General features: G+C 42.9%; 1 protein-coding gene across 1 annotated transcript in view; it reads left to right on the top strand.

Moving 5' to 3' along the window:
• LOC141133683 (uncharacterized) overlaps positions 1-14,024 on the top strand; it is a 28,746-nt gene extending 14,722 nt beyond the window's left edge. The window contains exons 3-6 of the mRNA XM_073623181.1: positions 3,117-3,227; positions 4,628-4,682; positions 7,046-7,204; positions 13,626-14,024. Of these exons, the coding sequence (XP_073479282.1) occupies positions 3,117-3,227; positions 4,628-4,682; positions 7,046-7,204; positions 13,626-13,774 (474 nt within the window). The 3' untranslated portion in view covers positions 13,775-14,024. The remainder of the gene's footprint in view (positions 1-3,116; positions 3,228-4,627; positions 4,683-7,045; positions 7,205-13,625) is intronic.
• The last annotated feature ends 375 nt before the right edge of the window (positions 14,025-14,399 follow it).

Genomic DNA, 14,399 nt, shown 5'->3' on the forward strand with positions numbered 1-14,399 from the left:
ATCTTTATATCACTAGAGGGGTCACCATCAGGAGGAAGGAGGTCCCAATTCCTCTATACAGATCTTTATATCACTAGAGGGGTCACCAGCAGGAGGAAGCAGGTCATAATTCCTCTGAATAGATCTTTATATCACTAGAGGGATCACCATCAGGAGGAAGGAGGTCCTCATTCCTCTATATAGATATTTATATCACTAGAGGAATCACCAGCAGGAGGAAGAAGCTGGGCAACAAAATGGCTCGCCCATCAACACTGCCTTTGACAAGCGATTTTCTTTCTTGGAACCCGTTAAAGCCGGCCATAGACGGTTCAAGTCTCGGCCGGTTCAGCAGGCTGTATGGACAAGCTGAATGTACCCAAGTTGAGAATGGACAATGGGTCAAAATGGATAAAGGTCAAGGGACAAAATGGCTTGATTCCCCTATCAATGTGTTGATAGGGGAATCGAGCCATTTTGCTCCATCTCTGGATGGCTTTAGGGATGAAACATATTAGGAGAGACTGGAGAAGCCCAAAGTATTTAAACCAAAAAATAAAAAGGTATTATACTGCAGTCTACCATTCCTTAGGTGTAGTTGTTGCATCGATTTCCTTGTTTTGAGTTTCTGTATTTTCATCTGGCAATGTCCCTGGTTTTAACCCAGGCAGCAAGTGAAACATGTCTTCCTTTGTTCATCTCCATGGCATGTGGGCTAATGGGGTTAGTAGCAGTTTGCACAGTAGTAATTTTTTTTCTTCCAGCTCATCTTACAGGAAGTGACAAGGGCATTGTATTGCTAGTGAGATCAACAGGCAGGTATTTCCTATACCAATAATGTTCATAGTTTGAATAAGAACTATGGTAGCCAGTAAATGTAAAGACTGGTAAGCTGCAATATATAACACATTTTTGGGTTCGGTTACACTTTAATCGCTTAAGGTCCTTCCTATAGCAGGTTTACTGCTAGAGGGAGGCACCTCTGCACCGTATCAAGTATTTATTCATGATCCGGCTTTACCGGGTAGGGGGGCGGCGGCGGCAGCTCGCTTTTGCTGTGATTTTACATAGCAGGTGCCCAGCAGCGGGTACCGCAGGCACCCACCGATCATCCAGCAGAGAGGCAGAGCGGCGACCTGAAAGGAGGGAAGGCATGTATCCTGTGTCTCTGCAAAGCAGGAACTAGGATCTATGTCTTCCCCTAGTAAAATCCCCTCCCACAGTTTAGTAAAACACTGGCTAGGCACACAGTTAACCCTTTGATTGCCCCTGATGTTAACCCCTTCCCAGCCACTGTCATTAGTACAGTGACAGGGCATATTTTTAGCACTGATCACTGTATTGCTCTCACTGGTCCCCCAAAAAGTGTCAAAAGTGTCAGTCAGTGTCTGAATGTCCGCTGCAATATCACAATCTAGTCGCTGGTCACCGCCATTACTAGTATGAAATAAATAAATTAATAAAAATATCCCATAGTTTAGTATAACTTTTGCAGAAACCAATCAATATACGCTTATTGGGATTTTTTACTAAAAATGTTGGCCTACATTTATGAAGAAATTTGATTTTTTTTTTTTTTTTTTTAGTAGATCTGTTTTACAGCAGAAAGTAAAAAATATTGTTTTTTTTGGGGTTTTTTTCAAAATTTTCGGTCTTTTTTTTTTTGTTTATAGCGCAAAAAATAAAAAACGCAGAGGTGATCGAATACCACAAAAAGAAAGCTCTATTTGTGGGAAAAAAGGGCATTCAGTATGAAGATAAGATCAAGAAAACGGGGAAATGACCTCAAACTAGCAGGAGGAAAGTTTAAAATTAACCTCAGAGAGTATTATTCTACAGAAAGAATAGTTGATGCTTGGAATAGACTTCCAGCAGAGGCAGTGAGTCAGTTAACAGTAAGTGAAGGTAAAGTGTATCTGAACCTTAAAATCAAAGTTGAGGATTCGAGTGTCCTCCAGTAGTAATCTGTATTTGGAACCAAAGGCATATCATACTTCGGCCTCTTTTTAAGCCCATTGCATTCTCCGTAACGTTGCTAAGAGCTGTAAAAGTCAGAAAATACAATACCTGTTGATCCTTGCAGTCTTCCTCTGAAGGAACCCCTTCATGTTTGTACTGTAACTGACCATGCTAGGCAGAGGAGCAGATAAGTCCTGGCATGATCAATTTGTGTCCTTTCCTCATATTTCGGACCTATGGGATGCCATTGCGATGCTCAATATGTCTGTAGTTCTGAATTCAGTTTGCTACTGGAAGATACTTCACTGGCCCCCATGGAGTGAAAGATTTTTTGGACCTATGACATTGGTGGTAGCCCCCCAAGTGTCTTTTCTCCGACTCCCACCCTCAGAGCTGGGGGAAGAAGAGGGACATGAGCAGTCACATGACCACCAATAGAAGGCAAGGATTTATAGGACCAGATGGTCTTTTTCTGCTATCATCTGCTATGAGAGTCAGTGGATCAAATAGAGTCCTTGAAAGCCAAAGATGATTGATTTAGCTTGTCCTGGCAAGACCCGTGATTACCAAATCAACTATATGACATCCCATAGTCACATCCAGGGCTGTCAACAAAGGGCAACACCATATACTGTATCTTAAAACGGCCTGATAATATAATTGGTTGAAAGAATTATGCTTCCCAAGCTCTAATCATCTCATAGTTACAGGGGCGTAGATAAGGGGGGAGTCAAAGGGGTCGAACCCCGCCCCGGAGCATCCATCAACTATCCAGCAGCTAGGCTAGTGTAGCCTTTCAGCTGTGAGAGTCGGACAGCCTGAGTTCTTCAGAGATGATGTCAAGAGGGAGGGAGATTTGAGAGAACTTAAGCTTCCCATTGACTGAGGAGGCGGGGGGGGGGCAGCGCCACTACCCACTGCCTCTTCAGTATGTTATGTCACCTGGGTACCCAAGGCTGAACCCCCCCTCCCCCCAGGAAAAAAAAATTATCTACGGCCATGCATAGTTATAGTTATCATAGTTATCATAGTCATAGCTATAATAAAGGGTCCTACCAAATACTAAAACATTCCATCAATAGACATCACAATTTTGCTGAATGTATGTGTTAATCTTGGGTTTCAGGAAGCCAGTTAGTTTAACTTGCACTGATCCTTGTGTTTCTTCTGTTCTTCAGTATACCATCCCATCACCTCCGACCACAAAGGCCAGTGGGAGTTGTAGTCCTGACACAGCAGAGCTGATATTGGCCTTTCCAAAAGGAAGTCTTGCCCTGACATTCAAAAAGGTATGGAGGATGCAGATTGGATGGTTAGACTTGTAAATGCTTTTAATCCTTGGAGTATTGCAATAAAGATACATAAACACGAGAGTACCCATTGAACTGAGTCTATTGGGTGGTGAGTTATAACAGGTGTAACACCCTCTACCTTAGGTAGGTGCTAGATTAAGATTTTTCTTTGTCATGCAGGTAAATTGAAGCAGGCCTAGCCAAAAGCTAGGGCTGTTTGTTTTGATCTGTGGGCTGGGAGTGGCCTAGAGTAGGCTGGTGACTCACACCTAGCTTCACCTTTCGGTTAACTCCATTCTGCTTCTAGAAACCTCTAGAAGGAAGGTGGGGAAGAAGGGTGGAGCTGTCTGGGGTGTTCTAAGGAGCTCTGACCAATCCCCAACCTGGATTGGCAGGGGGCAGGCCTTCTTAAATACCTAGACTCAGCCCAGCTGGGGAGGAGTTGTTCGGTTGGAAGAACTGGAGGTGGAGTATTAGTTTATCTGGGTCTTTGAGGAAGCACCCTGGGGGGGGAGGGTGACCTTGGGCCAGGGGCTCGGAGCTGAACAGGAACCCCACACAACCTAAGGGGTGTCCTGAACAGGAGCAGGAGAGGACAGTGGGGAACACTGCCGGGCAAGTCTCCAGGAGGGATCCACCAGGTGTTGGTGAGTGACACACAGCCAGGAACACTGGGGAGGCATGCTGGAGCAGATTGGGAGGATGCAATCTGAGATTTATGTAGAGCCAGTAAGGACTGTGGTGTCATGGGCAGTAGAAGCAGGCAGCTGTGGCCAGGAGAACTGTCAGGGTCTGAAGAGGACTGACTGGGAGCAGTAGTCCACCAAAGAGGGCAGCTAGCATCAGAACTTTCATTTGCTACACAATAGGGGCCCGCGGTCCCTGCCTGTAATAAGGCACTTCTGCTAAGGTCTGGCTGAAACCAGTGTCAGGCCTAACCATGTGCTAGTTGTGCCTGAAGAATTGTGCTGGAGGGAGAAGGAGAGATAGTCTGCAGCAAGTGTTGTGCAGAAGGAGGATATCTGAATTGTCCCATACCATGCAAGAATCTTTTTCCTGGGCATCCCATGAATTCCTTAACCCCATCCAAGTTCTAATCCCTCAAAAAATACAAAAAAAACAAAGTTGATGGACTTGTTCATTGTCTTGGAATGTCTGGAAGTGAATGGCAGGTTGAAAGGTGGGCCATATCACTCAGCAGGGGGTACCGCTACATTGGTATATGGGACATGAAGGTGAGGAGTCACAGGCTATCCAGCAGGTAGCCTGTTGTAGCTATCACGGGAAGCCTTTTCTAATAAGAGAGTGGCTATCAGAAAGGATAAGGTGGACAGTTTGGTGTTTTGTATTCTGCAGTAAAAATTATATTTATGGAATATTTTTCACTCTTTTTGAAGGACACGAAGAAAAGTTCGTTTTATTTGGCGATCATCAATGTTACCGTATCTGGAGGTAATACACCAAAAACAACTTCAAACTTCTAGAATATGATAGCAACAAAATCAAACCTTGGTTAGCACTGTATGCAAATGTGTTATTTTAAAGGTTACACCTTCCAAAACTGATATTTTAATGACTGGGAGATGCTGGAAAGTTGGCCTCTTTTGATGGTTTCTTCTATTTTTTGGGGGACTTTGTTGGTGAGATCTCTGTGGTGAGTTCCTGACTCTGCTAGGGCTATTATGAGGAGCTCTCACCATCCTTGCTAGTTTTTTAATTTTTTTATTTGACATTACCTACAATAGAAGAGGAGAAGCTAGACCACACAACATAGCACAGGAACACCCAAAACTCCCAGGAGGACAGAAGAGGAGTTGAGAAATATGGGAGGGAGATCTCGCCACTAGAGTGTCCAAGACATATAAGAAGCCAGATGATAACTTTTCCCACCAGGCTCCATCTGTATCATTTTTGGGTGAACTGACCATTTAAGCTCATCACGGTATAGTTCTGTACTTGTTCTAGTTATGTTCAGTATTGTATGTTCTCTTAACACCCAGAGTAACTTTCACAGTTGTTGACTTGTATAGTTGCCCTAGCTAATACCAATAATTCCTGCACAACTACAGGATTTACCCTTGTGTAGCACTAGTTCATTGCTTACTCATCCTAACCCTTGCTCACCATTATATCCTTGCAGTTGATTTACTAAAGCTGGAGAGTGCAAAATCTGGTGCAGCTCTGCATAGAAACCAATCCGCTTCCAGTTTTGTTTTTGGTCAAAGCTTAACTGAACAAGCTGAAATTAGAAGCTAATTGTCTTCCATGCACAGCTGCACCAGATTTTGCAGTGTACAGTTTTAGTAAATCAACCCCCTTGTGTCCTAGTATAGTTTCTGCTCTGCACTGTATAGTTGTGGCCCATTATTACCTATGACCATCTTTGTATGCTGGACCTGGCTACAACCAGTACTCACTCTAGACCAGTGATTCTCAACTCCAGTCCTCAAGGCGCCCCAACAGGTCATGTTTTCATGATTTCCCTCAGATGAAACGGCTGTGGTAAATCCTAAGGCAGTGAAACTGATCAAATCACCTGTGCAAAATAATGGAAATCCTGAAAACATGACCCGTTGGGGTGCCTTGAGGACTGGAGTTGAGAAACACTGCTCTAGACACAGCAACCCCCTTAGCCCAACAATATTGTATTCAGTCATAGTCCTGGTCTTTCTCTGGTTTTACTAGTCCTGGTGTTTGGCTTCTGGTGTAATGGCCCTTCTTTTCCATGCATTAGTCTAGGCTGGATTACGACTCATTTCCTTGTTGCCCTACTTGTGTTTTATTATTAATAATATTATTATATAGGATTTATATATAAAAGGAGTCAGTAAAATTAACACAAACATCAAGACATGAGGGTTAGGAAGGCCCTGATTGTGAGAGTTTACAATCTAAAAGGGACAAATTAGTTATACAGGCAGGTGTTAACTGTGTGGAGTTAAGTTTATGGAGAAGGTAAAACTTCAGTTGCTAGGTAGAGGTGGGATAGGTTTCTCTGAGCTTTCAGGGATTGCCTAAAGGTGGACAGAGTGGGAGATAGCCGGACAGATTGGAGTAGGGCGTTCCAGAGGAGGGAAAAGGTTCTGGAGAAGTCCTGGAGGGGCAAGCTTGGGAGAAAGTGAAGAAGGACCTAGGAAGCAGGGGGTCCTCTGAGGAGCAAAGAAGATTTGAGTGATATTTTGAGATAAGGTTAGTGATGTAGCTCGGGACAGGGTTATGAATGCCTTTGTATGTTGTTAGTGGTTTGAATTTTATTTGTTGGGTGATTGGAAGCCAGTGGAGGGACTGGCAGGGAGGTGTAATGGACAACGAGCGGTTGGTAAGGTGGGTAAGTCTAGTAGTGGCATTCATGAGAGGCTGAAGGGGACATAGCCTATGTAGAGGTATTCCAAAGAGGAGGGAGTTGCAATAGACAAAAAGGGGCTGAATTAGTTGCTTGGTGGTATCATTGGCAAAGAAGGGGCATTTTGTTTTGGAAATGTTACGGAGGTCAAAGTGGCAAGATTTTGACAATGGTTGGATGTGGGGTCGGAAGGAGAGGTCAGGGTCTAGGGTTACACCTAGCATCCTGGCATTACGAGAGGGACTGATAGTTGTGTTATTGATCATGATGGAAAAGTCTAGTGGGTTATGATATGGGTGATGGTCACTGTACTCTCTTTATATCAGTCTAGGCAGGTATACACAGTAGTACTGTTCACTTTGTCTACTAGTTTTAGCCATGTCCAACCTTGGATACCAGCCCCCCAACATCATTTGCCTTCCTAACCTGTACAGTCATACTTAGACATACGCTCTCTTTTTTTCCTTCACAGAGGGGATCTCTAAAGTATCTCTAGATGGAATATCTACCCCACTTGGGCATTCTTTTACCTGTAAAGAGGTGGACTTTGAGGTTTCTTCCAGTGTGAAACTTGCATTAAAGGATGTCCAGGCTCAGGCCATTGAACTGAAAGGGGGCAATTTTGGACCAGGTAAGTTATGCTGGGGAGATAATATTGATAAGTGTGTTATCTGCATGTTTAGCTAATGACAATCTAAAATCGCTAGTGCAGGCAGGATCAACAAACTCTGCCAAATCGTCCCATCAAGTTGCTTGTAACAGTTTTCAAAATGTATTAACAAGTTTGCTTTATAATGATACACCCATGTTGGGGTACAGCATTTTCTGATACAGTGTTTGTGCCCCGGCTCTCTTGCCTTATCCTAACCTTCTCCCCCTCATTGTCCAAACAATCCAGATGAAACTCGTTCTAAGAGAACAACATGGCCTACAACTTCTGACCTTTCCACTTAAAAAATACTGTTTGCCTGGCTGGCCCTTGTACTTCACAGTTGGTTTAAGTGCTGTCTGAGGACACAGAGTATATTTTCCCTTAGGCACTGTTCCAGTACACTGAGTAGATTCAGGCAGAAGTCCATACATGGTACATGGTAATCAGAATCGCAGAGCTATCAATACACACAGGGAGCTAGTCCACACAAACAGGCACTGAGTAACGGGAAGTGCTGCTATTTATGGGCTCCTTGATTGTACGTTGTCTGCAGCTGGCAGCAGGTGGGGCTAGTGAGTCCAAGGCAATGCATCAAGCTGGGAGAACATTGCAACAACTCCAGAGCTCCCCCGTGGCACAACAGGTAAGACTGCAGCTATGGAACCAGTAGTAGATTTTCCCTTAGGTGCTGTCTCAGTACACTGAGTAGATTCTCTCTTAGGCACTGTCCCAGTACACTGAGTCGATTTTCTTAGGCACTGCCCCAGTACACTGAGTAGATTCTCTCTTAGGCGCTGTCCCAGTACACTGAGTAGATTCTCTCTTAGGTGCTGTCCCAGTACACTGAGTGGATTTTCTAAGGCGCTGTCCCAGTACACTGAGTGGATTTTCTTAGGCACTGTCCCACTACACTGAGTACATTCTCTCTTAGGCACTGTCTCAGTACACTGAGCAGATTTTCTTAGGCACTGCCCCATTGCCCTCATTCGATTTTCTCCTAGGACACTGTTCTAGTGCTTTGAGTAGGATATTGTAGTGTATGGCCAGCTTTAAGGTGAAATAGTGGCAGTGAAAATGTTTATTTGCCCCCCCCCAACCCCTTCCAGAGCCGGGGTTACTGTGACCGGACCTCACTGTCCTCGAAAGAATGACCCTTCTTCTTAAAGAGACCTTGTCACCGTCAAAAAAAAAAAAAATTGGTTAAAGACAGAAAATGTGCTGGAAAATGTGACTACCCCAGGAAGAGTCAATTCTCTAGCACATCCCCCACCCTCCTTGCATGTCATAGCCCTCTCCATTTCAACAAATGTGTATAATTACTGTCTATCTTAGCCCAGTTCCTCTGCCCCTCCCTTCACTTCCCTACATAACCTTTTATGCAGCTACTAAGGGAGAAGCAAAGGGGAACTAGAGTGTCACTCCAGTAACAACCCTGAGTCTTCTGGGGCTGCTGATATCACATCTAAGATGGCGGCACCCAACAGGGTCTCAGGGCTTTTGGATGTCCATACAAAGTCGGATTTACAGGCAAAACACATGAATATGTTAAATGCACATAGAATATTATGGAAAGATTTTTGAATTGTCTGGTGATGGGGTCTCTTTAAGGTGTAGGAAGACTGCTAAATTCTGTCCTGTAGAATTTACCCTTTTATGTTGGGCCATCTCTTTGTTTGGCGGTTGTTTCTCTCCAATGAGCAGGTCTTTACATTCTTCACCACACTGAACTGCATATACCAAGTTACTTTGCTTGTGTTTGAGTGTTGGATCTTTGGGATGCACCAGCTTCTGTCTCAGTGTATTGCTTGGCTACAAAGACAAGACTTCGTTCAGAGATATAAAGCCTATTTGAATTTAATTTAAATGTGAAAGAGAGAGAGAGAGAGAGAACAACCTGCACTACTGCTCACAATGGTTTGTAATTAGAATAGTTCTTTCCTCTCACCACACATTTCCTCTTCTACCTATAGAAAAGGGAACTAGCATATTCTCAATGGACCATGGTCACCAACACGGTGTGCTTCCGTTGCTATTTATGGACCAGAGGTAGATTATACATTGCTCGCTTCTCTATTGAAAGATAAAGATCTATATAGAGGAATCAGGACCTCCTTCCTCCTGCTGGTGATCCCTCTAGTGATATAAAGATCTATATAGAGGAATCAGGACCTCCTTCCTCCTGCTGGTGACCTCTCTAGTGATATAAATCTATATAGAGGAATCGAGACCTCCTTCCTCCTGATGATGATCCTTCTAGTGATATAAAGATCTATATAGAGGAATCGGGACCTCCTTCCTCCTTCTAGTGATCCCGCTAGTGATATAAAGATCTATATAGAGGAATCAGAATCTCTTTCCTCCTGTTGGCTGCCCCTCTAGTGATATAAAAATATAAAAAGAAGAATCAGAACCTCCTTCCTTCTGCTGGTGACCCCTCTAGTGATATAAAGATCTATATAGAGGAATCAGGACCTCCTTCCTCCTGCTGGTGATCCCTCTAGTGATATAAAGATCTATATAGAGGAAGCAGGACCTCCTTCTTCATGCTGGTGATCTCTTTAGTGATATAAAGATCTATATAGAAGAATCAGAACCTCATTTTTCCCACTGGTGATCCCTCTAGTGATATAAAGATCTATATAGAGGAATCGGGACCTCCTTCCTCCTGCTGGTGACCCCTCTAGTGATATAAAGATCTATATAGAGGAATCAGGACCTCATTTTTCCCACTGGTGACCCCTCTAGGGATATAAAGATCTATATAGAGGAATCGGGACCTCCTTCATCCTGCTGGTGACCCCTCTAGTGATATAATGATCTATATATAGGAATCAGGTCCTCCTTCCTCCTGCTGGTGACCCCTCTAGTGATATTAAGATCTATATAGAGGAATCAGAATCTCTTTGCTCCTGTTAGTTACCCCTCTATTGATATAAAAATCTAAAAAGAAGAATCGGGACCTCCTTCCTCCTGCTGGTGACCCTTCTAGTGATATAAAGATCTATATAGAGGAAACCGGACCTCCTTCTTTCTGCCGGTGACCCCTCTAGTGAGAGCTCTATGAAGTGAGTGGAAATCACCTCTTGGACAGTTGTCACCTGAACATGTGTCCCTATTGGAAGTTTCCCCTCTTCTCTTTTTGTGGTATATGCTAAATTAGTTTAATTAAATTGAAATAGAAAATGCCATTTTTCATTCACTCATATTACTCAGAACTGCCAATTTTGCAATACGTACAGTGGGGGAAATAATTATTTGATCCCCTGCAGAGTTTGTAAGTTTGTCCACTTACAAATAAGTGGAGGGTCTGTTATTTTTATCATAGGTGTATTTTAAATGATAGAGACAGAATATCAACCAAAAATCCAGAAAAAATACATGATACAAATGCTATAAATTGAGCTGCAGTTCAGTGAGTAAAATAAGTATTTGATTCCCAAGTAAAACATGACTTAGTACTTGGTGGAGAAACCCTTGTTGGCAATCACAGAGGTCAGACGTTTCTTGTAGTTGGTGACCAGGTTTGTACACATCTCAGGAGGGATTTTGGTCCACTCTTCTTTACAGATGTTCTCTAAATCCTTAAGGTTTCTTGGCTGTCGCTTGGCAACTCGAAGTTTCAGCTCCCTCCATAAATTTTCTATAGGATGAAGGTCTGGAGACTGGCTAGGCCACTTCATGACCTTATTGTGCTACTTCTTGAGCCACTCCTTTGTTGCCTTGGCGGTGTGTTTTGGGTCATTGTCATGCGGAAAGAACCATCCATGACCCATGTTCAGTGTTCTGGCTGAGGGCGAAGATTCTCATCCAAGATTTTACAATACATGGCCCCCGTCCATTGGCCCCTCAATGCAGCAAAGTCGGTCTCTACCGTCAGCAGAGAAACAGCCCCAAAGAATTATGTTTCCATCTCCGTGCTTGACTGTAGGGATGGTGCTCTTAGGGTAATGGCCAGAATTTTTCTTCCAAACACGTCGAGTCTCCCTCTTCAAGGAGGTACAGTCATGCCAATGAACATCTAAATGATTCAGAGAATGATTAGGAGAAAGTTCTGTGGTCAGAAGAGACCAAAATTGAGCTCTTTGGCATTAACCCGACTCGCTGTGTTTGGAGGAAGAAAAGTGCTGACTATGACCCAAAGAACACCATCACTACAGTCAAGTACAGAGGTGGAAACATTATGCTTTGGGGCTGTTTCTCTGCTAAAGGTACAGGCCGACTTTGCCGCATTGAGGGGCAGGGTGGATTTGATTTAAATCAAGTCGATTTAAATCACAATTTAAATCATGATTTAAATCACTAGTAAAATAGCTTGATTTAAATCAACTTGATTTATATCATAACTTTTAAAGCGCAACTGTCATCTCTGTCCCGCAGCGGCTCCTCCTCTGACTCGCTGTTGACTCACCGACAGTCCTATTCACTTTAATGGGACGGCTGGTGATGTGGCGGTGACACAACAAGGTGAGAGACGTGGCGGCAGCAGGTGAGTGGATTCCCGCTAACAGGCGCTGCCATGATGGATCTGAAATGACAGGTGCTCTTTAAATGTAAGGACTCGTTCTTGCTGGTAGTTAGACTCTTTAATATTTGCAAACAAAATGAAGGTTTCCTATTTAGAATAATAATCTGGCATGTTAGTAAAACAGCGATATCAAAACCTATTCAATCATACAGTTTGTAGTGTACATAGATTTGCAAAACAATGGGATAAAGGAATATTCCTGAACTTTGTTTTATCTCATGGTTACTGTGGAATTGTGGGAATGCATCAATGCAGTACATGTTATCTCAGCTTTTACCAAAAATGTTACCAAAATTTACCAAGAATGTAAATATTGCAGAATATACAGCCTCGTGCTACATAACTAAGCTCCACTTCATTTTAAAAAAACGAAATTATTAATGTATCTTAAAGATAGATTTAGATAGATTTTTACTCCAAAAGCATTTTATTAAAATACATTTAATAAAAATAAACAAAATCTGATTTAAATTAAAAAAAAATCGGAATTTATATCCACCTTGTTGAGGGGCCAATGCATGGGGCCATGTATTGTAAAATCTTGGATGAGAATCTTCTTCCCTCAGCCAGAACACTGAAAATGGGTCGTGGATGGGTCTTCCAGCATGACAATGACCCAAAACATACCGCCAAGGCAACAAAGGAGTGGCTCAAGAAGAGGCACATTAAGGTCATGGATTAGCCTAGTCAGTCTGCAGACCTTAATCCTATAGAAAACGTATTGAGGGAACTGAAACTTCGAGTTGCCAAGAGACGACCAAGAAACTCTAAGGATTTAGAGAAGATCTGTAAAGAAGAGTGGACCAAAATCCCTCCTGAGATGTGTGCAAACCTGGTCACTAGGGATGAGCCCGATGTTCGAGTCGAATCTAGGACATTATGGGGGCGTTCGTGGGAAATTTGAGCGCCCCATAATGAAAGGTGAGACCATCAATGCACTGTGAGATCGCAGTGCATTGACGACTGCTGATTGGCCAAAGCATGCACCTGACCTGCATGCTTTGGCCAATCACAGCGTGCTCTGCTGTGAGAGCCATGATTGGCCAAAGGCAGGATGCCTTTGGCCAATCATGGCTCAGGGGGCTGAGTCCACGCCCCACACTATGTTGGGCTGCTTACATAGGGGCTGTACTAAGTTTTATGAATGAGAACAGCAAAATGACATTTGTAAGGGAAAAATGGCATTTAAAACTGCTCGCAGCTGTGATGTAGTGTCAATGCCTGACAATATAGATAAAAATCATTGAAAAAAAATGGCATGGGTGTCTCCCCCCCCCCAGTCCATTACCAGGCCCTTTGGGTCTAGTATGGATATTAAAGGGAAATCCTGCTGCAAATTTTTTTTTTTAAATGGCGTGGGGGTCCCCCCTAAAATCCATACCAGGCCCATCAGGACATGGGCCTCTTCCCCACAACCCTTGCCCGGTGGTTGTGGGGGTCTGAGGGCGGGGGACTTATCAGAATCTGGAAGTTCTGGTGCAAACCGAACCGGGGGGTGCTCGGCTCATTATTACAAGAAACGTCCTACCTCTGTGCTTGCCAACAAGGGTTTCTCCACCAACTACTAAGTCATGCTTTGCTTGGGGATCAAATACTTATTTTACTCACTGAACTGCAACTTAATTTATAGCATTTGCTTTATGTGTTTTTTTTTTTTCTGGATTTTTGGTTGATATTCTGCCTCTATCATTTAAAATACATCTATGATAAAAAAAAAATTATAGATCCTTCATTTCTCTGTAAGTGGGCAAATTTACTAAATCTGCAGGGGGTCAAATCGTTATCCCCCCCCCCCCCACTGTATTATGGAGCGATGACGAATGTTACAAAGTTGTGAAAAGATGTAACAGTAGTACGTCTCTTTCTCCTTTGCAGAGATGAACTGCTCCTCTTCCTCCTCTCACAGTAAGACGGTGCCGATCGTGGTGGGGGTCATCCTTCTGGTGCTGATCATCGTTGTGGTGGCTGCGTACCTGATTGCTCGTAAATTACGCCACAGATCTGACGGATACCAACCTCTGTAACACCTTTTTTGGGAGGACAAACCAACATAGATCTGAGCTCCACAATTTCAAAAAAAAAAAAAAAAGATAACTTTTCCTGTTATGTGTTTTTTTTAAACAGTTTCCATTTGTGTCTTTTTTTTACTTTTTGTATATTTTTCAACCCTTTTTTCCAATCTCAAACGATCAACTGGCCTGTTTATTTGTGAGTGATTTAGAAAAGCTGTAGGTTATTTATGTTTGTTATTTAAAATAAAGGGAAACCAACGACGATGTTCACTCATTGATGTAGTAAATTACAATCCATGTACGATGTCTTGGATGCACTGACTGATTGGGCAACTTCCTGGCAAATGAGGTTTAATGTTGATAAATTATAAAAAGTTCTGAACGTGGGGGGGGGTAAAAACATTCATACACCATATCACAGACTTTGGCCAGCAGGAGTGGAAATGTTCCTAGTATTAGACATGTGCACTGACAAAAAATGTGTTCGTTTTCGTTTATTCGTTTTTTTGCTTTTTTTCGGAAATTCGAAAACTTGAAAATCCCTAAATACGAAAATTCGGATTTTCAAATTTCGGAATTTTCGAATTTTCCAATTCCGAATTTCCGAATTCTCGGATTTTCGGAATTCGGAAATTCA

This window comes from Aquarana catesbeiana, linkage group LG03 (assembly GCF_042186555.1).
Source record: "Aquarana catesbeiana isolate 2022-GZ linkage group LG03, ASM4218655v1, whole genome shotgun sequence".
NCBI lineage: Eukaryota > Metazoa > Chordata > Amphibia > Anura > Ranidae > Aquarana > Aquarana catesbeiana.